The 23341-nt window shown below is 38.9% G+C and overlaps 1 protein-coding gene across 6 annotated transcripts in view; it reads right to left on the bottom strand.

Moving 5' to 3' along the window:
- Positions 1–23341, bottom strand: part of VTI1A (vesicle transport through interaction with t-SNAREs 1A) — a 284395-nt gene that overhangs the window by 259550 nt on the left and 1504 nt on the right. For all 6 annotated transcript variants that reach the window (XM_064464161.1, XM_064464158.1, XM_064464159.1 and 3 more), the window contains exons 2-3: positions 16060–16118; positions 11368–11478 (exon numbers count right to left, since the gene is read on the bottom strand). In XM_064464161.1, coding sequence (XP_064320231.1) covers positions 11368–11478; positions 16060–16118 — 170 coding nt within the window. The remainder of the gene's footprint in view (positions 1–11367; positions 11479–16059; positions 16119–23341) is intronic.

Below are 23341 nucleotides of genomic sequence, written 5' to 3'. Positions count from 1 at the left end.
GAAGCAGAAAAAGGAAATTAAAAATGGGGAGGGAGAGGAGCAAATTTTCCTTATGCTCGTTCTAAAATTCAGGCATTTTAAACCAAGATTTCTACAGGGGACAAGTGCTGAGCCACCAATCTGCATTGCTGAATGCTGGACAGGTAGCTCATGAATGGAAAAAAGGGACCTTAATAACACATTTGAAACTGACTCCAAGTATGGGTCAGAAGAAAGATGCAGCCCAGGTGCCTTCAACTGAAACACAGATCTAACAGAGGAACAACATGACAGAAGGCGAGGACAAGACAAAAGGAGCACTAAGGGCTTAAAAAGGCTGGGAAAGCAATTCAGGTTAGCAACCCCTAACTTAATCCTGACCTTTCTGTAACTTTTTACCTTGATTTAGTTGACTGAACTAACTTTGTGGGAAGCTTACACAACTGAACCACAGAGTCTGATTTCCCCTGAAGACTGGGCAGAAAGGATATCACATGGTCACTTAGGGCTATCAATAACATTGAATTACAAACAATACAAAAATGCAGTCATTACAAATCAAACATTTTTCTAATAAAAAGAAAAAATCCTAGAACTATAGTTAAGACCCCTTCTTAGCATTATTAGTTTTACTCCCAACCACATTAACCCTAGATAAATAGTTCTCAGTATTTTTCAAGGATGCAAGAAATCATAAAAAATTAAAACCTGTAGTTCCAAAGACAGCTGCTAATGGAACAATGCATAATATTGAAACTAACCTATATTTCTTAAACAAAACAAAAACAATCACAAGAAACATATCAACATAACAACTCAGGTTCTTTGCACAGTTCTATCTATTTAACACTCACTGTCACAGTTGCCAAAGAGCTGTACTCATGGATAAGAAACCCTTCAGTGGTAGGTACTCCACGAAATATGGATCCCTGTGTCAAAACACTTGCAGTTATATGTCTCAAAGTAGCAACCATCAGTATGGATTTAATCAGTTATTTTTCAAATTTTGTAATGAGAGAATTTGGTTTGATATCAATGCCATTATTCTCTCTTAAATCAAATATTAAATACCACTTTTTTCCTGGTAGGTGATATGCCCTAGCAAAGGTTACAGTTAGATTTAATAACGGCTCAAAGCCTTCTACTCATGAATCAGTGGAAAGGAAGGTGCTATCTTCGTAATGCAGAGGCATTTTCTATCAAAGGTCCAAGCCAAGACCCACCAAACACAATACGAACCTTTTTTATGACTTGCCAGGAATCACATTTGAGTCTTTAGTGAACAGCTACAAAGTCTGCAATTGCAATTCAGAGTTTTCCAAAAGCCTGCCTAACATGTTTCCACGCTGACCAAGAGGGTAAGTTGGCAAACACTACCCTTATTCATTCCGGTCTTAACTTCTCTGAAAAGATATTAAAAAAAAAAAAAAAAAAAGAACCATACGAAGGACATGTTGGAACGTTGTGGGGGTTCAGAAAGAAAGTACAAATGCCACTCAGTGGGAACACAGAGCCCACACACACACTCCCCAATTTCTTTATCTTATGTACCAGGCACCAAATATTTAGTTAGCAAAAACCCTTTTTCATTAAACCTGTCAGAAATGGTTAAATGTCACTATATCAGGGAAAACGCCTCTGTTCTAACACTGATCCCAGAAGCCACTTGCTATATTCCTTTTCACTATCTGTTCTTTATATTTCTACTCTAATTTTCATTGATCAGCTCTTTTACAAGTGAAACCTCTGTAGTATTTGTTAAATATTGGAAAAGGCTTATTTTCCTAGCACTGGCACCCTAAAGGCAGTTTATAAAAGAGGGATGAAAAGTAAGGGAGGTGCTGTATTTGATCCACTTACTATAAATGTATACAAGCCTTACATTGTCAAACGTACAACTTGCAGATCCTCTAGCTTTTGCAGCGATTTCCTCCCCAACAGAGTAAGAACAGCAAGCTTAAATACACTTTCTGGCCAAGGACCACTTTTTGTTGTGGTTTCTACAGCAGCTTTAAGGGAAGCTGACTGTACTTGGGACTGACTACTAAATGATTGCAGAATACAAATAAAGTTACCAAACAAAAGAACAGAGATATTCACATGGTTTTCCATGTGTTTCATGTAGTAAAGAACATTACAAAGAGGGGAAAAAAAAACAAAACCAAAAACCCCAAAACAACCCCCAGCCACTCTAATACAAGTCCAGCTGCACTTTTTGCTTTATATTCCTTCCCCAAGTCTCAGGCCAGAAACAAGACAACATCTCCACAGCTGTAAAAGTCCATCTCCTTTTACCTGCAGTAGAGCCAGGCCCATAAAGTTCCTTCTGTGTTTACCATTGGTATGTTAAAAAGAACCAGCTTAGAGCACAAGATGGGAAGGTTTTATCAGAGAGAAAACAGGTTAACATTGTATGTCTTAGTTGTTAAATAGCATTTTAAAATATTTGCAACTTGTAAATATTAAAAGGTTAATATTTAAGAAATTTGATATTTTTCAGGACTAATGAAAGTCTACCTACACAAGGAAGTAGCACCCTACCCAACACTGAAAACATTTGCATAAATATCTACTTGGTCTTGGGTTGAAGTCTGGGGGGAGGGCCAGCCGCAAAATTTACAATTTTGGTTAAATTCAACCATAATTTCTAAGAAAAAAAAGATGGAATGAGCTGATTGAATGACCTTCCTTAAGAATCCCTGACACTATCAAATTCATACTAACACGTTAGCTCTGCACAAAGACTTTTTAATCCATTGTAGTAGATTTCTTGAGAGAAAAACCAAAAACGGAATTCAACCAAACAGCATTTCTATGGCACCAAATTTCAGTATTCCACCCTAGGAAACCTGAGATTATAAAACTATGCCAAACATGATACTTGGCAACTTCAGTTTCTTGTAAAACACAAAAATTAACATGGAACATCACTAAAGCAGCGCTATGGAAAGCATCAGAAAGACAGACAGAATACATCCCTCACTGTTTCTTCATCTCACTTACTAACAAATCTAGACTACATCCGCACTTACAGGAATTTTTAACTGGCACAGAAGAATCTTTGCTATGCCAATAACACTACTGTAAATTTATAGCCTGTGTTCTGCTATTCTATGGCAAAGGTTTTCAGCAAAAAACAAGATAACTAAAATATTATTTGTACTAGCAGAATATAATGAATGCCTCTATTTGTAATGTTTGACAGCTGTTTGCCAACCAGACATACAATATCCTCAGTTGCGCAAAGAGAATTTTTTTATGCTCTAATATCGGCCTATGATGCAATCAGAATTTCAACAAGTATTTAAATACATAATGCTAATATAAAAATTCCCCTTGAATTCTGATTGAGAAAATACCAAGATGAAGCACAAGCCTCTTGAAGTTGGGTAGAAATAGCTACTTTTAACAGCAGTGCTTATATTTCAAGTTTCATTTCATGAAAGCAACAGAACGCAGCAAGCAGGCAAAAAAAGCCATTAACCCCTCATTTGCCAAACTAATTTTTTGACATGGGTCAGTTAAACAGGCACCAATAAAAAGTTCACCATTTACCAGACTGCAACTTCACCATAAAAGAAAGCTATTTTTGACCATGGCAATTACTCTCCTCATGTTTCAAACACTAAATTCTATTTTCACATTAATTTTTAAAACTATGTGGCTTTAACTTAAAATAAACTGTACATCAAAAGAATGTAAAATAAACAGCCAGGAACACAATTTGACGAATTGGATTTATTTAGTTTATTTAGCTAAACAGGGTCCATTGGATCCCTTTAATAGGCTGACAGTTGCACTGGGCTGGTTAATAAAACATTCAACACAGTATCTTCAGCCAATATAGAAATGCAAATCCCACCAGAAATATTTTATTCATGAAACAGTAATTTCAGTTACTACCAAAGCAAAAAAAAGAAAAAAAGAAACAGGAAAGAAAAAGAAGGGGGGGGGGGGGGGGGGGGGCGGGGGCAGGACTTGCTTTGCAAACACACACTGCCATCTACCGTCATTCCCTGAACAAACAAAGCAAGAAATCTGAAAAGGGCTGTAATTAATCCTTCCAGTGTCAAACTGGCACCTTCTCCCTATTTTTTCCCTTTATCAGTAGCACATGTCTCTCCCTATTTTTCGGTCAAACACAAATTAGCCTCGCATAAGCTGGAAAAAAAAAGAGTAATGACACATTAAGGAACCTGAGAGTGCAGTTCTGGTCTGAAAAGCAAGCCTGTTGCAAGGATGTGGGTTTCTTGCTCAGCTTGTCTGCTGCTTTTTTCTAGAAATCCTTATGTTTCTAACTCATGATAGAAACCAAACCAAACTTCTACTTATATGAGCGCAGGCAAGCAATACAACGAAGGGAGAGTGAGATACGCGCTGGTCTGCTTTATTTGTCATCGCATCCCACACCTATGTTCCAACTGCAGAACCTTTATTACTGCTGCTATCAAAAGCAGGACAATGACAACTTGCTTCTTTTTGCATAACAGGTAGGGCAGTATCACTTGACTAAAATAAGAAATCTGAGAAGGTGGGAAACAATAAAGCCTTCCTCCTTCTGCCCCCCAAAAAACCAGAATTCCCCTTCTGCATATGAGGTCACTTCACTCATCAGCTGGCTACAAGTAATTTTGAAGCGGACATTGCTTCTTCCACTACCTGCTAGGAAGACCAGCAAACAGATTTAATTCTACTCCTTCAGAGTTTTAACTTAAGAACAAATTACATGGTAAATAGAGAAATGACAGTTGTCTACCTGGGAAAGGCTGATGAGGGCTGGCATCCAGACATGTCTAAAGACTGCCAGGTGAGAACGCATGTTTAATGAAAAAGGCAGAGCTGATCTCATGCTGAGTTTTTTTTACATGCCATAAAACATATTTTACGGAAGGATTTCATTCTGCCATAGCTTCATTTAATACAGAAACATTTGGTGTGTGAAGGCAGAAGGGAAAGAAAGAGGCATGAATGCTCACAGTGCACCGTATGAGTCAACATGCCTTTCATTCATAGCCCCCAGCCAGACACAGAAATTAAATCAGACTCACCAAATCACTTCCCGAAAGCACCTTTAGTTGTAATCACTTAGCCAAGTCTAGTGCTCCACAATCCAGTTTTTCTTAAAATCATGTGCATCATCTCCGCAGTCACTGACTTGCTGAAGGACCAACAAACAGCACGCCACAAAACTCACCAGTCTTATCCCTACATGGTAACAGATGAGCAACACCTCTGGAGAGAGAGACACAGAATTTCCTACCAGTATCAAGGTGAAGTCCGTTGAGAGAAGAATCTAGTTAAGGAATTAATTTTATTGACATTAAAAATTTGCTGCTTGGTTGCCCTTACCCAGCATATTATCTCCTCACACAGTGTTACGAGATGCATCTTACTGGTCAAACATGGGAGGATTCTTTGTAAGCAGTACCTACAGAATTATAAAACCAAGGAAGTAAGGTGTGCTACACTGGTCTGGCCCCTCAGGAATCTCAGATCAGACAATCATAACCCCTTAGGTTAATTACAAACTAAGCATGTGAACCCTCATCTTTCACACCTTCCTCTGAGGAAAAGCACGTCATCACTAGTGAATTCCACGGTGAAATAAATTTCCTTCCTTTTCCATACTTCCACACAAAACTATGGAAAAAGTCCTTAAGAAGTAAATAAATTAAGGTAAGTTTTCTATAGGGGTTCTAAGTTATACCACCACTTAACCTTTCATCAAAACCCTTTCATAAAAACTCAGTTTATGCCTTGTAAAAAAAAAAAACCACCTTGAAAAAAAAAACCACCAAACAACAAAAAAAACCACCAACCACAACCCCGAACAACATTCTTTCCTGTATCACTTTTTCCCCATTTAAAATAGCAGTATTATAAATAAAGTCACTGCAAAATGTCAAATGTCTCCACCTTCTTCCACCACAAAACCACCAAGGTGGGGACACAAGTGAAAACAAACTGAAGACAATGTGGAATTTTCCTCTGTAGAGAAGAAGTTGGCCTAATGTTCAGCAGCTGCCAAGCAGACAAATATCACATCAGATGTTATTAGAAAAGGAATAGGGGGGGAAAAAAAATGCCTCTGTATCTCTGTATCAAGCAGTTTGAGTACAGTGCAGAGGACTGATTACTTATCTCAGGAAGGTTACACTATGTATAAAAATGGCACGGTGAAGGAACTTTTGTTCACAAAACGCTTTCTCAAAATCAGATTGTCAAAGCACACGGTCAGATATTCCAAATTCTTTCTTCTGAAACTTAATCAGTTCAATCTTGTGTGCATTAAAAAAAATCCTCCACAGCCCTGGTCAAAAGAGCTGTACTACTCCCATAGCGAAAACTAACCTGATTTCAGAAGTTTCAAATTTGTCAACAAGATCAGATTTCCACTACAGGCACGCGTGCCCGCCCGTGCAGGGTGCACGCGCGCACATAACCAGTACTCATGGTGCGTCCCCTGTTCTCAGATAACATCACTGGGACACAACTATGAAGACATACACATCTGTCCCATGCACAGTTTGATTTTGTAACTATAAAGCAATAATGCTTTGCTTTATAAATCAAAATAATGCAGCAGCAACAGTTGAGTCTCTAAACTTTTAGCTCAAACTGGAAAGCTAGGGAAGACTTTGGCCATGAAGATACAGGGCACTAACTTGTCATTTGACAAATATCGTGCATTAAACTTACAGCCATATGAATATTTGTCTGGGCAGGTGACTGAACCTGAAAGAAGGGAGACAGCATCCGCAAAAAGCAGCCGGACTATAACGGGCACAGCTGTAGCAGTTGTTCAGGTGACCTTCTGGACTCTGGCAGTACTCTGAGTCACACAAAAGGGCTACTTTATCAAATGAAATTCCATTGTTTACCTCCATAATTGTTTTGAAAGCTTAACAGTAGTTGCCATTTTAACACTTATCTTAGACAGAACCCATAGGAAGCATGAATTGTGAACATATGTCTTCACTATTGACTGAACTGAAGCTAATGATAAATGCCAAAAACGTTTAAATGTTTAGTCAGGTTTTGTGCAATGTATCTGTCCATCTATGGCGTCTCCCTCTTTTTTTTTTTTTATTTTAAGTTGAATAACCAAAATCAGTACCAATTCTGGGTCTTTAAAAGGAATGAGTACTGTCTCTTGGATTGATAACAAATGCCTCCTCTTTTATTTGATGGCTATTCTTCTTGTTGAATACACCCATCCCACTCCCAGCACTGGTTGTGTAGCACTTGTTTTTGTAATAGGAATATTACTGTGTAATATGGGCTTACTGAATTTTTATATTTCCCCATCTATTTGAATGTCTCATTCTTAATCTGTAAGCATTTCAGGAAAATTACCACCTTTTATTTTTTCTTTTTCATGGTGCCCTGACATTGAGTCAGTGCATGGAACCCTTGGGGCAAATACTAATGCTAGCAGATAACCACACATTGCAAAGTTCATATAGTTAGTTTCACACGAACTGGGACAGATTCAGGTCAAAGTATTTTACAAAATCGGGAAAGCTTTTTACCACTGCATATCCCCACTGTTTAGAAATCACTGGCTATTTTCAGGTAACAATTAACAGAAAAAAAAATTGCTTTATTTTGAAAAAATAAACACTACCTATGGTCCACGTACTTAGAAGACTACAACAAAACACAAGGCCTTTTCTGCATTCAGAACTTACTCCATGCAGGCAGTGACCGTGGACATTCTACATCTGAAACAGTCGAAAACAAAATATTTACAAGCTTAAAGCACATAACGGTGCATTGGTAGGTGCGGGGAAAAAAAAATGCTCATAGGAATATTTTTTTAAATTTCAGGAACTCTTTAGTAGGTGGTCCCAAGGCCTTAACCAACCCAGAAAGCACAAGGACGTGGTCTGCAACTCCACTTCGGGCCAGAAGATAGAGCCATTAGCCCAGGCTCTGCAGCCGCCCCAGAGCCGCAGCCTCGGGAGCGCACAGGAACCAGACCCCGCCGAGAACCCGCGTACCGCTGGCATTCGCTATTGAAAATCAGACCATAAACCAAGATTTACACCTGCAAGTTAAAAAAAAAAAGAAAAACCAACAAAAGGTTTAACAAACAGCTTTAGCCTGTTTTGACACGCTTAGCACACACAGCAAGCAAGCCTGAAACTTAGCCTTTTGAGGCGCATTCAGCTTTTTTGCAAAGAAGTATCACTTTATGCTTGCCCTATTCTTATATTTCTCCCCAGACATCTGCTCCCCGTGGAAGGCTGCACAGCACTGAGGCAAGCATCAGGAACGGCTGCTGCCTTATGCTGAGATGCAACGAGTGCTTTCTTAAATTTCCCCATCCGTATTCACAGTGCTACGCTAGCTGAGTACTTTTAATGACATCTTTTTTATTCCCGCTGATCCCCTCCAAGAGGAACGGCCAAGATGGAGCCAGGTGGCTTTTTCTCCTCAGATATGATTTCATGCGATTAATGGGTTACCAACTACCCATGTGCAACACAGTGCGCGGGGTAGATGTCATTGCCTCCACATCAGCCTCTGGACACAAGAGTGTCGATAACTAACTGCAGGCAAGATAACAAGGCTTAGCAATGAACGGAAATAAATTTCCTATTTGCAACTTATTTCCATTTGATTAGAAAGTTAGAGATGAACAAGCCATGTTTGGAGTAACTTTTCGAAGCGCAGCTCAATTAAGCTCAAATTTATATTTCTCAGAGTATACTTCTGGCATAGTAAAGTGCATAGGAAAAACCCACTAAATATTCATTAAGATGCCGCAGTATGTAGTAAATAATATCAAAGCGATGATTCAGTGGTTTGTCATTTTTACACATATTGCCCAAGATCAAATAAACTCACTAATTAGATATTACATGTCACAAATAAACCCTAATGTTGTCCATCCTTGTGGAGAGTTCACACACTTCATGTTTCCTTCTCTTAACTTTTAAACATGTTGCTGTGTTGCTCTTTTCCATAACTGCTTGGGTGAGGGGAAATTTTCAGGATGCTATAAGGCATGCAAAGAATCACAAGATCAAAACTAATGTTTTTATGATGAATATAAAACAAAACTACCAGTCCCAGTTCTGCGTTTGCTTCATGTTTGAAATACAGAACTTACTGAAAAAGACTGTGTACTGAGGTATCTAACCTTTGCCATTCATTTCACAAAGATTATTTCTTTAAAATGAAACATGCACTTCATGATGATTGAGAAATGTCCTTTCCCTAGTGCACACGCGCTTCAGACAGGAAGAAAGGCCAAGCCAAATACGCTGGGAACCAGCTGAGATTCCAACTCCGTTTATAAAGAACAACACTTTACAAGCTCCCATCTGGGTGCCTTTTGGAAGAGCTGAGGATTTTGAACAGCAAACCTGTAAGGTGATCCTAACCCAAAACTGCCAGTAACATTCCCAGTTAAGAACTTCCCTTCACCTATAAAAGTGATTTCATTTTAAAAGCACTTAGATATGCTTTCCCTAACGGCCTGCTAAAGCTCTTACATAAACTTTATATGCTTTGCTTACAGTCGAACAGGTCACAACTCATTCAGTACAATATTCAGGCAGAACACTCAAAAGCACTTTCATTTCAGCAAATAGTCTCAACTTCCTACCTTGAGCAGCCCTGCAGATCGCAGAGTCAGAATAACATTTCCTTTCTTTCCTCCTCTTCCCACTTTGGACTCACAACTAAATCATTTTGTTACATTGTTTCCAACAAGTTGCTATTCAGTGGAAAACAATCCAAAAAGATTCTCAAGCCCTCACATACAAACTTAGGAAAATATTAATTCTTAGAAACTGGAATTATGTAGGGAATTTAGTTGTAGCAACACTATTTTCTATATAAGTGAGACCTTTCCAAGCATAGCTGTTGTTTTCTTTCAATACTTTGCTCCATCCTTCACTCTCCTGCCTCGATATTCTGCTGAATGCCATCCTTGGGTTTTGGGCTGTTGGGTTTTTTCCAGTCTTACAATCTGTTCCTTCCTCTTTCTCCTGTTGTTTTTGCTCCTTTGCTCAGAGCTCAAACTTACGTTCTTTCAGTCACGTAACTCCTAGTGCTCTGATGCACTTCTCCCACACACACTCATTTCTCCTCTTCCATAAAGAGCATCCAGTTCTGAACTCTCCCACTCCCTACTGCTTGGGAATACTCAAGTACCCATTCCCCCTTCTGCCTACTGAAAGGAATAGGCAGCAACAAATACATGCTGAAAGCAAATTCTCCCACATCTGAGAAGATAAGCAGCATTCACCACTGGTCCAGAAATTCCTCTCCCTTGGAAGCCACTGTTTAGGCAGTAGGGCCATAAGCACTTCCTACAGTGGAATAGCGTGAGATTGTCTCAAAATTTTGCTGCGAGTCTTTTTATCCTAACATTCCTCAAACTCTACAAAATTGCAACCAACTTCTAACTAATACATTTTTATGCAACTTCTCAACTTGGCAGCAGCACAGAGGAGCGAGAGTCAGATGGATTTCCTGGCTGCAGGTATAAACATTGCCTCCCCTCCCCTGAAGGAATAAACTGCTGCCAGCAACCTGAGAAAATTCACGGTTCTCCAGTGAATGGAAAATACTGCCAACAGTTATTTTTTTTCTCCCTACCCTGGAGGAAGTGAGCTGCTGCCAATTAACAGAGCATTTTCCTACACTTTGCAATCCCTTTGAACTTTTTCAGGATTTTAAAGCAAGCAGTTTTGTCTCTAGGTAAATCTATTCATTGCAAATCCCAGTCACAAAAAAGGGCTGATAACTGTAGCAGAAGCCCCTGGACAAGGGAATCTCGTTAGTTTGCTCCATTACCTGAAAAAAATTAGTATTTATAACCAATTTATACAAAAGTAAAGAAGAATCTAAGTGCAATGGAAAAGAAATCACAGAGACTAAGAAATGAAGTGCATACAAGATAAACTACATTCAAAAATGCCACGGATTGGAGATTATATTGCTTTTCATGTTACTGCCCACATTACTACAAGCTGTCTGAAATGAACCATTATTTTCCACTCAGACTACACTTATGTTGTAATTTATGTATTAATTCTGATGTTCTACCAGTCATTCCCTGACAAATGGGATTAAAAGCTGACTATTTTCCCCACAGCATGAACACTCACAATGTTTAATGGCACAGAAACAATTCAGATCTTGGGCAAAGGGACAGAATATTGGTATGAGACCGCTACAAAAAGAAAAGCTTCTCTTCCCCAGTTTGGTTTTTGTCTGTCCATAAATACAGCAAGATACACAGAGAGTTCACCTCTCACACTAGTCAAAAATACCTTCTCAGCTGCCTGAATAACTGCATTATTATATTTTTTAAATTCTCATAGGTGTCTTCTTTATGTAAAAAAATAATAATATCGAATAAAAACTCACAAAATCAGCTTCAAGTTTTCCCATTTCTTGTTTGTAGCTTCTCATTCGACTGCTGTACATTCCTCGGCTTTGAGGTGGGATCTCTCGAACTTCAAGTTCCATCTGCTCAAGCTAGTAAGTAGAAATAAAGAAGTAACAATGTAAATCGAAGGTAATTAAAGTAAGAATGATTTTACCTAAATTGTTCACAAATACTAAGAAATATTCCTTCTTTGTAAAGAAAGGTGTTCTTTCTTCTGCAATATATAAACCATTTATCAAAATCTTTACGCAGCCTTAAGTCAAAAAACAGGTGACAAAATTAATATTATTAACACTCAGAAGGAATGATTCTGGTCAAACACTTCTGGATTTCAATGCCAAATGTGATTAATACATTTTATTACAAGAAAATAATAAGAAAGAGAAAAGAGGTTAAATAACTTCCTACAAATGAGCATAGTTCAGAAGAAAGGCTACCTCCATCTATCTGGGTGGTTTTGGAAACCCTTGGCTGAAAAAGACATTTTATTTGTTTTTATATACACACATGTATATGTGTGCATACATGTGTGTGCATATATATACACACATGTTTACAGTTTTATTTACCATCAGCGTCTATGTTTAATAAAATAATTCTTGTTCTTTTAAATACTGCTTACTCAGCAGAATTACAAATCCTGAACTGACTGTTTAAATCTACATCTCGAATCTGTAGGTATATTAAATAGCTGAATTTCAGGGTTTAAATGAAAATACTATTCAAGAAATTGTATACAGTCGAATGCATCACAATGTCACAGACAGAGTATCTCTTTCATAAGCTTTTCCTGTTCTTGCCATGGAGGGTACTAAGGGGCCTAAAACACAAGAATATGGCATATTGGTACAGAAAATCAAAAGGAGTTACAAACCAGGGTTGAGCTGCCTGCTGGTCACCTGCCCACTGGGTCACGGAGCCTCTGCTACATGGCGCTGTCTGTTTGGGAATTCTGTTTTGCACAGCTGCAGAATCCCTTACCTGCCTTTTAAAATCATTCCAACTTATTCTAAAAAGATAAAAGAATACCTCTCCTTGGTTGCTGTAGGCACCTGAAACAATATTTACTCACCTCCTACTGATCTCCGTTGAGTAATACGGCATTGGAACTGAAATGCTTTTCGATTAGGGTCCCAAGCTACTGGTCATGGGTCTTGACAAGGGATAGCTACAGTTAATCACTTGCTTACACTTTGAAATTTCATCCTCATATCGTAAGAAAAGCATCTGAATTTAATCAATGGAATTACCAGATACTCAAAAGTCATTCTGCCTGATCTATTCTGATTATACAAAATGATATTCAATAATAAACTGTAAAGCAGACTTTAATTAAATAGTCAGTAATGAAACATACAAAGCAATTTCTAATTCTACCCAGTTCTCTGGCTCAGGCTTAACTTTCCAAAGGGGTATTATACATTAAAGCAATAGCTAGAGTTAATGGCTTATTTCTTATCAATTTCATCTCAATATATTTGATCTCAAATGTTCTATAAACACACAAAACATTCCTTATATATATAATTAGATGTGCAAGGTCACGATACTTTAATGAAATCTCAATTCTTATCTATTATATAAAAATGAAAGCATCTCCCAGTGAATACAGAACTTTCAGCAAGGATCAGACCACAGTCCATGAAATCGAAAACGTTCATTTTGAAGAGTCATTATCAGAGAGTGTCAGGTCCAAGGAACAATGATGAAGCACGCACATTTAGGCTGACCAACGTTTACCATCTTTTTTTTGTATTCATGAGATTAAATGGGTACATGTTGTGGCTGGGCTGATGAATTTCCATGTAAAGTCATGCAGAAGATAGTAGTCCAAGCAGTTGTCAACCTAAATGCAACCTAATTTCATGCATCTTCACCTTCAGGCCTCATATTATCGGTCATAAAATCATATTTTTCATACACAAGCAAGAAGAGAGCTAAATTCTACTAAAAGCTAAAAATAACCTGGCACTTAAATCTCAAAGTATCTATAGAAGCTCAAGTTCTTTCCAGAAAACCTAAATGCTCAAATTTCTGTTATTGCTTATGTTAAAACTTGCCACCACTGTGGTGAAGCTGAGCGTTTTGGTACCTAACTCTTGCCCAAATTCATAAGCCAGGCCCCACCCTCAGTGCTGCTCAGGTGTTTAACCCAGTAGGTTTGCTCCTAACAACACCCAGTACACTCCCAGCACCAAATACAGGATAAAGCAGAGCAGCCACTGGTATTTCCATTCAAAAATACAACGAAATAAGGTAGCGCTGCTGATGTTGTCCACTGACACTCCAAAATAAGTCTCCCCCTGCTGCAGGAACTTTTCTACATGGAAATTGCTCTGGAGAGTTGCTAACATTTGATGAAACTTGTACACTTTGCTATTTTGTTCTGACACTGAAGTCCTAGAACTAAAACACAGATCTATATTAAATAAAAAGAAGTGCCTAAACAAGATTAACCTAGCATTTGCAACACAACAATTCTCTGATGTGTCCCTCATAAAACATAAAGGCAAATAACACACAGTTTTTTTCTTAAAAGCAAAATTTCCCTCAAAAATGCTAATTCCAGCTCTTCTAGCAAATGCTATATTTTACACTCAGTGAATTTCCCTAAGGTTATCACAATATTCACCTCTCTTAAAAACCTGGTAAAAATAACATTCAGATACTCCACAAGGGATATAGAACGACAGGATTTCTCTCCAGAGATCTCTCACTCAAGAGCTCTGGCTTGAAAAGGCAGCCTGGGAGTGTGAAAAGTTTTGGTGTCAGTTCTGCACATAGATCAAATCAATTACACCAGTGATTTTACCCAAACAAAGCAGACAGTGTTTTAAAACAATCAATGATTAGTCAATGTAAACAAATTATCTCTACAATAATATTTATAATACATGAGAGTCTTACTTCCTAGCCAAGAGGGAAATAAAACAAAACCAGCTAAACCCAGCTTTGACTACTCAAGACAATGAAGCAAACCAATGTATGAAACTGTGTGTAGCAAGGAATTATTCTGATTCTTTGCTGTAGCCTTTAGTTTAAAAGAGGATCTTTTTAATCAGTTCTATTATTAGCAGGTTTGTTCAAATTGATTTTTAAACTCAAACCTTGACATTAATCACAAACATGTTAGGTAATCACTTAAAGCCAATAATTGCATTAAGCACCTGTCTAGCAGCATTAGCAACAAGATCTAAAACGAAGGCGTGAAAGAAAAGCCAGTACGTTAAATGAAGATCACCATTAGGATAAAAGTACAGATACGGGATTTACTTTTTAATCTTATAAGAATTTAGATGATCTTTTTTCTGACACAAGGAGAAAAGTAATGAGCCATTAACTCAATTTCTGCTATTTCCAATCTTACTTTGAGTAGAAAACCAAATCTGAACTATTTTTAATCAGACCACCCATGCTACAGCTTCCCTGTACTGCTATGCATTTTTGCCATGTCAAGTTGTAGTGAAAAGGAGATGAAAAACATTTCTAGATGTTTACTTTCTTTCAGCTGCTTGAACATGAAAGTACCCAAAAGGCCTTAGTATGTCTCTTCAGAACATCCTCATGAGATGGGACAGTAATTCTGCTGTGTTTCTCAGTGCAAATACCAAATCAGAGCGGTTAGGCACCTTGCCACCCTCACCGGAAAAACCTGCAGTGTAGTCATCCCAAAATCCAGCTTTCCTGGATGCCATTCCAATGCTCTGGTCTACAACACTAATTCGATTCTTAAAACAAAAGCACCAGGTATTGTCAAAAAACACTGGAGAGACCTTTTTTTTCTTATGCCACTTTAAAAAGTGAATTTCATTATTACTGTTTAGTTAGTCACAAAATCATTGATTCAAGTTACTCAATTGTAGGAACTTTCAGGCTAAGGGAACTAATTTCCTCTCCCTATCCTAACAGTCAGAGTACATTTCTGACACCAGATAGAGCAAAATCATTTGCAAGCAATTAAAAAAAAGCAACTTCAGGAACTATTGGCTCTGTGGGAAAAGCCAATCTCAGCTGTCACCAACACCTTTGCTCAGCCAGTCCACATCTACAAAACTTTACTTTTATGCTCCATCCAGATGGGGGACGTGACAGGCTGTAACGGGATCAAATCACAAAAAAAGTCACGGTTGCTTAACATATATTGCTTTCTTCTTTCAGTGCAGGCCACTAGTGCTTGGTTAACATATGTACTCTTCTGGGATCAGTAACCCACGATACCATTGCCCCCTTGACCTCAAACAGCTGAATATCTTTATGACTCATTTGCTAGAAGAGAAAAAAAGATCTACTGCTCTACAAGACAATCATACAGATTAAATCTAGTAGATACATGGGCCCTACAAGAAAAGAAAAAACCCAAAACGGTCCAGGTGTGTAAATATTTAATTCAGTTCCTGAAGTACCTAATCCACAACTCAAAGCCTGTAGCAGGCTGTAATAGCTTACAGCAATAATGCAAATCTTAAATCACTTAACACAAGATTAACAAAGGATACGCTCCTCTTGGGTACTTCATATCCTCAAATAAGAACTATTTCAAAAATATTATTTCATTTTCTAATATATTATTGTTAAGTATTTTTAGGGCATCGTGTGTTAAATGTTACCACTGATGATCCTATTATTTTCCCTAGGAATTTGCAGTTAACATAGGAAAAACCAAAACATACCAGTTCCCTTGCTTCTTCGAGCTGTTTCTCAACATTTGCAACCATCTGCTTCTTGTCATCTGAAACAGAATTGTGAAAATACAAATGTAACTGTGCCCATGCCATGAAAGAAAAATATACCGTTTCAAAAGCTTATATTTATCAGCTAAAACTGACTCAAGGGATTTACTCTGTGTGACATCATCATGCACTGTGATACCCACAACAGTAATTTAAAAAAGTGATTGGAGAATCCTTGAAGTCTGCTTTGTTATGCATTTGCTAGTTAGGAAAGCAGTTACAGCTGCTCCAGGTGTAGGAGTTACGCCTCAGCAGGCATTTGCTTGGTGGGAACAAATGCAGGAGAAGGCACGTACTTATGCCAAATGGAAAAAAATATGTTTTAAGAACAAAGGTTTATCCTATTTATTTGCAAAATATGAGATGCACAAAACCAAGTATCCCACTTATAATGAATCCAGGTAGTGAATTAAAATGAGGTTTCTATTCCCCTGCTCCTATGCTGGGTCTTGAACACTGTTTCTTCGGCTTCAACAGGAACAAATGAAATGCCATCATGGGAACTACAAGAAAACCATTGTCTTCTAGTAGCAGTAAAAATGTAAATTAGTAATAGAAGATGAAAATTTTTAAAAATAAGAATCAGTTATAAGCTATATGTAGCAATCATCATCTGCCAGGTTCCCCAACAAGTTGTGGTTTGACCACAGATGGCAACCGAGCACCACCCAGCCGCTCGCTCACCCCACCCCCGGTGGGATGGGGGAGAGAATCCAAAGAGTAAGAGTGAGAAAACCTGTGGTTTGAGATAAGAACAGTTTAATAATTGAAATAAAAGAGTGGTAGTAATAATAATAATGATAATAAAGAATATACAAAGCCAAAGATGAACGATGCAATTGCTCACCACCCACTGAGTGGTGCCCAGCGTGTCCCCAAGAGCAGTCCCCTGGCCAGCTTCCCCCTAGTTTATAGACTGAGCATGACGCCATATGGTATGGAATGTCCCTTTGGTCAGTGGGGGCAGCTGCCCTGGCCGTGCCCCCTCCCAGCTTCTTGTGCATCTCCAGCCTTCTCAGTCAGTAGAGCACAAGAAGCTGAAAAGCCCTTGCCTTAGCGTAAGCACTACTTAGCAACAACTATAAAATCCTTATGTTATCAACATTATTTTCATACTAAATCCAAAACACAGCACTGTACCAGCTATCCCAGCTGAAACCAGGACACAGCTATAGAGAGCATGTCTGACTTTCAACCTGCCTCTAACCATCCATTCTCAGGCAGAGAATCCGATATGAACTGATTCAGTGTCACATCTGCCAGATATTCCAACTGCTTGACCGACCGCTTGGTTCGTTACAGCATGAAAGGGGACTTTCTGAGAAATATTCAGTCACTGGAAAATAAGAAGTCCCCACATTGCTCATCTACTGTGGGCATTCAGGGGCCACGTGCACCACCTCATGACCCCTTCACAGCCACATCTTCCATCCTTCTGACTGTAAATCTTCACATTGTCTCATTGAAGTTAACAACAAAACTCTGAATGTACAACCCTTTCCACCACTGTTCGCTTGAAACTGTCTGAAGAGCATCATGAGACATCTGTGCTAGTGGTTTGCCTGATGAAGCACATACTTTTGAGCAATTCACTTTTTATCTCCAGCCGTTGCTCTCCAGAGGTCATGATGGACAAGTCTACGTTGGCACAAGAGGCTTGACTGTGTATCTTTAGACTTCACGGTTTTCTTTTTCAGCCTGAATTCCTTTGCTTCTCTTCCACATGATCTCTTTGTGTTCTAGAATTGACATATTAAAGACCAAAAGAGACTATCTGATGATCTCCCTTGATCCTCTGCATGCCACAAGCCACTGAATTTCAAGAGGGACCCCCTTTATTAAATGTATATAACTTAGCTTCTCAAAGCCTGAAATGCTTTATTTGTGAGCAAACTTAGTGCCCTAGGCAGGAAACAGGGGATGCTGAGGCAGTAACCAAAACCAGAATTTCTGCAATATGAAGTAAAACACGCCCTTAAAACAACCCTCCTTAAAAGCAACAGAACCGCTTCTGAAGACTATATGGCTACAGCTTTTGGTGAAGGATCCCCAGCATAAGCAAGTCATGTTTCAGCTGAGCCTTCCCACTGCTGTAAGGCTGGGTACTGTGGAACATTTGCATGGGCCTTATCCATCTATCTTCTGATTTACCTAAAATACTCTACGCTTTAAGGACACGTGAACATCATGAACTGTCCTTCTTCAGTTATATACATTGAAGCTCTGCCTGCAGAGAGGATCAGGTTCAGGATCATCTTTCCACCTATAAGATAATGCAGAGATCTTTGCAAATAACCAGCTATGCAAGGACTAGAAAAGCCCTTTTCTGAGGATACAACAGTATATCTGGCAAAACACAGCTAGAATGAGATCTTGAAGAACACTGAAGCCATCTGAGTACCGGGAACTCTGCCAGTGACACAAGTGAGAAGTTAGAGCTCACCTCTAAATCCTCCCAAACAGAGTGTCCCTTCCTATCCTTGAAAGAGGCACAGAATGTCATTTCATTAAGTGGTCCTCTTTACAAAGCTGAAACCATGGAAAAACAGCATCTTTCTTGCAAATCTGGAATTTGCACTGCCACATCTGGTGGATTCTACTACAGCAGAAAATGTAGGAAATAATCATTTCCATGCAGCACCTTTAATTCTCTGTTAGCAATGTCTGTCTTTAATTCCCCACCAGGTTCTCATGATGGCACCCAAGACAGAACATGTAATATTAGGAAGATAAATCACTAACCATAACTAAACCCAAAAGAAAAGAGAAACTGCCACTTGTTTGCCCGCACATTTCAATTGTCCTACCCAGCATCCCAGAACACCCCTGTTCTTTCCTTCATTTGGAAGCAGGCACGATGGCGATGGACAAAAGGAAAAACAATGCAAGATACAAAACACACAACACCATTTTATTGAAGCTGAAATAAAATTTAAAAATATAGCAGCAGAAAATAAATGTACTATAGCAATTTCAGTGTTTCCCTGAGTTTTACTGGATTACGATTTCCATACACATTAAATAACCTGAAATTTAGGGATATAAAGTCGGGGGTTTGGGGAAGGTATTTCATGCTGTACAAATTCTGTGTGTACCTGTGATTACAAGAACTGCCTAGCACTCCACTGACCAGTAAGACCTTCCCTACCCACAGAGATATTAAGGTACGGCCCTTTGGTAGGGAAAACTCATTAGTACACAAGGAGGTCTGGCTGAAACTGCTCCCATAAAATTGAGGAGGTATTCAAATGATCTTCAATGGTTTAGTTAATTAGACATTAACCCAACCCCAGAGCTGCATTTTAACATCGTCCCAGATTTATCAATACATAACCACTCAGCTGGTCACCAGAGCATCTGCTGGGAGCGAGGCCCACTGACAACAGGCCTTTGTTGCTCCTTCAAATAGAGATATGTGTGAGCAGGCACATGGCAACATCCCGGCACCGCAGCTTTGCAGCAGTATCTTCACAGATTTCCAGGAAAGCAGCTGAACTTGTTGCAACTGCTCATCCTCTAGGGAACACAATACCACATAGTCCCCAGAGCAAGAGGGTGGCAGGATCCAGCAGGGTCACTTTGGTAAGGAAAAGCAAGCCTACCAAAGTATAAGTATCACCCACTCAGTTTCACCTTCCTCTCTTCCTCTAGCCGCATCCATGCGAAATCCTGGTGGGAGTACACTGCCTGGAGCCACTTGCCTGCCGGGCTGCCAGTACCTCTAGACCTGTTCTTGATATCGGCAACAGAAGCGTTAACTACAGCACCATCAATCAGAAAGCACTTGCTGGAATGCTTTTCGGATCACTTTCAGTTTTACTGCCATGGTTAATTCATGGTAACAATGTTATTTCACAGTCAGAATCCCCATGGAAAGGAGGTCACAATATCCACAGGATGGCTTGCTCAGAGACTGCAGATGAGGTCAGAGGGAGTTATGCAGAGTAAGAGAAGCTTGCCACTAATCTAGTAGATCAGGACAAACAAGTTATGATTCAATTAATGATCCCCATATTATTAACTTTGTTACTCTACTGTGTCTTCATAGCTTTCAATCTGCCCACTTGATCCCTTCCTTAAATTCACTTTCATCATATGAAATAATGAGAAGGGGTTTTTATAACTTTTTTTCTTAATTCTGAATAATATCCTTTAAAGAAAATAAAATGCAATGCTCCATCACATATATCTAAATTTAGAATAGAATTGTTGTCTCCACATTGCCAGACAGAACGAATTAAAGCATGTAGCTTGTACAATTTAACTGGTCAAACTGACAAAATATGGATAAAGACTGGAAACAAAACTGTTTTTTCCTCCGGGTAAGGATTGCAAACAAAGAAAACCGTCTGTGTTTGTACACAAGGTTGTATCACTTTCTTAAAAGAAACAAACTTTTACTATATTTTCCTCAGTTCTTTCAGCCTTGCCCTTGTATTAGTCACTGTTTTGTCCCCCTAAATACAGCAGTTACAGAAAGGCAGAAATCTGCCTACAGGTGTAGAAAGATAACACAGCGCTGGTTTGATCTCACAACCAATGAAGAGATAAAAGAAGTCTGGACCAAGACTGAGTAGTCTCATTGCTTGTGGAATTGCTTCTTTTTATTAGTACATGCTGGGGAAGAGCCTGAGTAACAAAGGGCTCCAGCTCATAGACGACTTGCAGATTTTGCTACGCTGGCTGAGGTAGTTCACATGTTCACCACTGCCAGAGGCTACTGCCCAACAGGAGAGACACATGGAACAATACATGCATTTCTCTTTGGGTTACAGAACTGGGTTCAAGAGGCACAACATAATGAACCAGATGTGAAACAGAGACAGTAAACTCCAGCACAGAGGTACAACAGAAAATTAAAAGTGGGACTTTTTTCAGCTAGATCTGTTAGAGGCTGAAATACAGTGCTTTGATTGCCCAGTAGAAAATGCAGGTATCGAGTATAAGAAGAATGACAGCACTCAAGTCTAAAATCATCACAACCCAGATGCTACTGTGCCGGGAAAAGACTAAGTATCACCATTTGTGCTGAGAAAACTCTCAGATCAAGAAATCAAAATGTATATAAATTTTTGGCTAAATCACAAGACAGATGTTTCTTTGAAGCACCAAGGAACATTAATAAAACGCATCAGCCAATGATCTTCATTCTTCAAAGACCTGCAGCAGCATCACAGAAAACCTATTTAATAGCAATTTCTCTATTTAGAACACTTTCTTTAATTCTCCAGATGATGTACGCCTCAACAGAAGATATTTCTTCCCAAGATGTCTTATTGTCCCTGCTGCTTATTGTTTCTGCAGTATCAGAGTGCCTTTGTTACATTCCTTGCTGAACTATTTATGCATTTGTGACAATAGGGTTGTTTGTTGAGCCATCATCCTCCTAGAACACAGGACAGTATCAAGTCCTGACAAGACCAAATGCAGGAATGTTGCAAAAACAATTAACTGGTATTTCTCCAATTCAACTGAACGCGAAGCTTACAGCAGGTCCATCTTGGGCAGCAGAAGGAAATAAACCAGTCACTAGACTTCAGGACATCTCTCTGTATTATGCAGAAGTAGCACAAGTCCTTACACCTTTCATCCTGCTTCTTCCAGCGTAGAGGAAGAAGGCCATCAGCAATCTCTCAAACCACTGCTGCTGAAAACTGCCACCTCATGCGCATCTCTCCTCATGTCCCCCTCCCACCTCATAATCCTCTTTTTGAGGCTCTCCCAGCCATCTCCACAAGAACTAACTGGAACTTCTGGTGATGAAGAAGCAAAGATCTTGCAAATATTCCTATTAAGAAACAAGGGAAAAACGTGTATTTAAAATATTTCTGATTAAAGCGTTCAGCACAGTCAGAGATTTAAGGTTTTTTCCAGGTGGCCAAATGCCTCTATTAGCTAAGACTACAATTTTTTTCCAAGTCATACATGAACTTTTTGCTGATGAAGGACAGAATAGCCCTGAAAACTGAAGCAATGCACTCACTCATAAATGTGCAGTGCAAGAAGTAGCTATAATGCAAGCCAGAACCAGGTATGCCCAGCCTCAAATCCTAACATGGCAAAGCCACCTCTTAAGAAAAAAATTAATCATTGTCTTATCTGGAGGCCATTTAGCCTAGTACCACACTACTGGTCCTGCAGGGAACACGCATTCTTTCTCCTCTGAGAGGATGGCAAATTCTAAAAAAACACTTCTAATGGTCACATAAAAGAATCATGATTTCAAAGCCTGCTGCATCTAGGCTATGTCAGCATTTAAGACAATATAAACATCTCATATTTAAGCTCCAAAGCCTTCCTAAGTAAATAAAGGAGACTGATTCAACGAGAGGATTATGGAAATCCACTACTTCTAAGCAGAATATTCTTCCTACTATTGAACAGACACTGATGACTTCCAAAATCTATACAGTTAGGAAATTAAATCTCTATTCTTTTTCCATAAATCAGTGTAGCACTACTAATTTTCAGAAGAGGAGCCAGTAGCGTATTTATGATGTTTCTCTGTTCCTACAAGAGGTCCTTAAATTTACTCTGTTTAAAAGTGAACAACTCTTTGTGAGGCAGTAGGGAATACTGCCTTGATTAGGTAGTTTACATTAGCGAAGAATTCACTGCATCCCCCCAGTAAATTGTTCCAGTGGCCATTTACAGGTTAAATATAATTTCTGAGCAGACTAAACTAGACCAGTTCTAAACTTCAGCTACAGGAACTCTTTGGATCTCTCCCTCCTTCATTTTGTAAGTCTCCATTACAAAACAGAAAAAGCTTTCTAACTCATAAGTACCTGCAGACTGTGACTGAATTATCTCCCCTCCATGTCCTTCTTGTTAAGCTTAACAGCAAAATAGCTTTGTTAAGTCAATGAAAAGGCATAGTTTCCTGTCCTTTAGTCATGCCTGCGATTGGTCACTGAACCCAAATTTATCAGAAGACTTTCTAACTTGCTAAGATTAGAATTGGACATAACCTTCCAGAATCAGACAGATTTTTTACTTAAACTCCCCGTTTATTCATTTCAGATATATTTGGGACCTCTGAATTAACATTGCACTGACAGCAGATGTTTTAGGTGACCACGTACCTCAAATCCTGTTCAGAGTCACTACTTCATCACTTCATGACGCATTTCCCACTCTAAAAGTAGGATGTTATTCTTTGGTCCTGGATGCGTGATATTTTTTCCTTTAGTCATATGGAAAAGCACACCATTAGTGTGTA

Source organism: Phalacrocorax carbo, chromosome 12, assembly GCF_963921805.1.
Source record: "Phalacrocorax carbo chromosome 12, bPhaCar2.1, whole genome shotgun sequence".
Lineage (NCBI taxonomy): Eukaryota > Metazoa > Chordata > Aves > Suliformes > Phalacrocoracidae > Phalacrocorax > Phalacrocorax carbo.
Note: the sequence above shows the minus strand (reverse complement) of the source record. Positions and strands in the feature narration are given on the sequence as shown.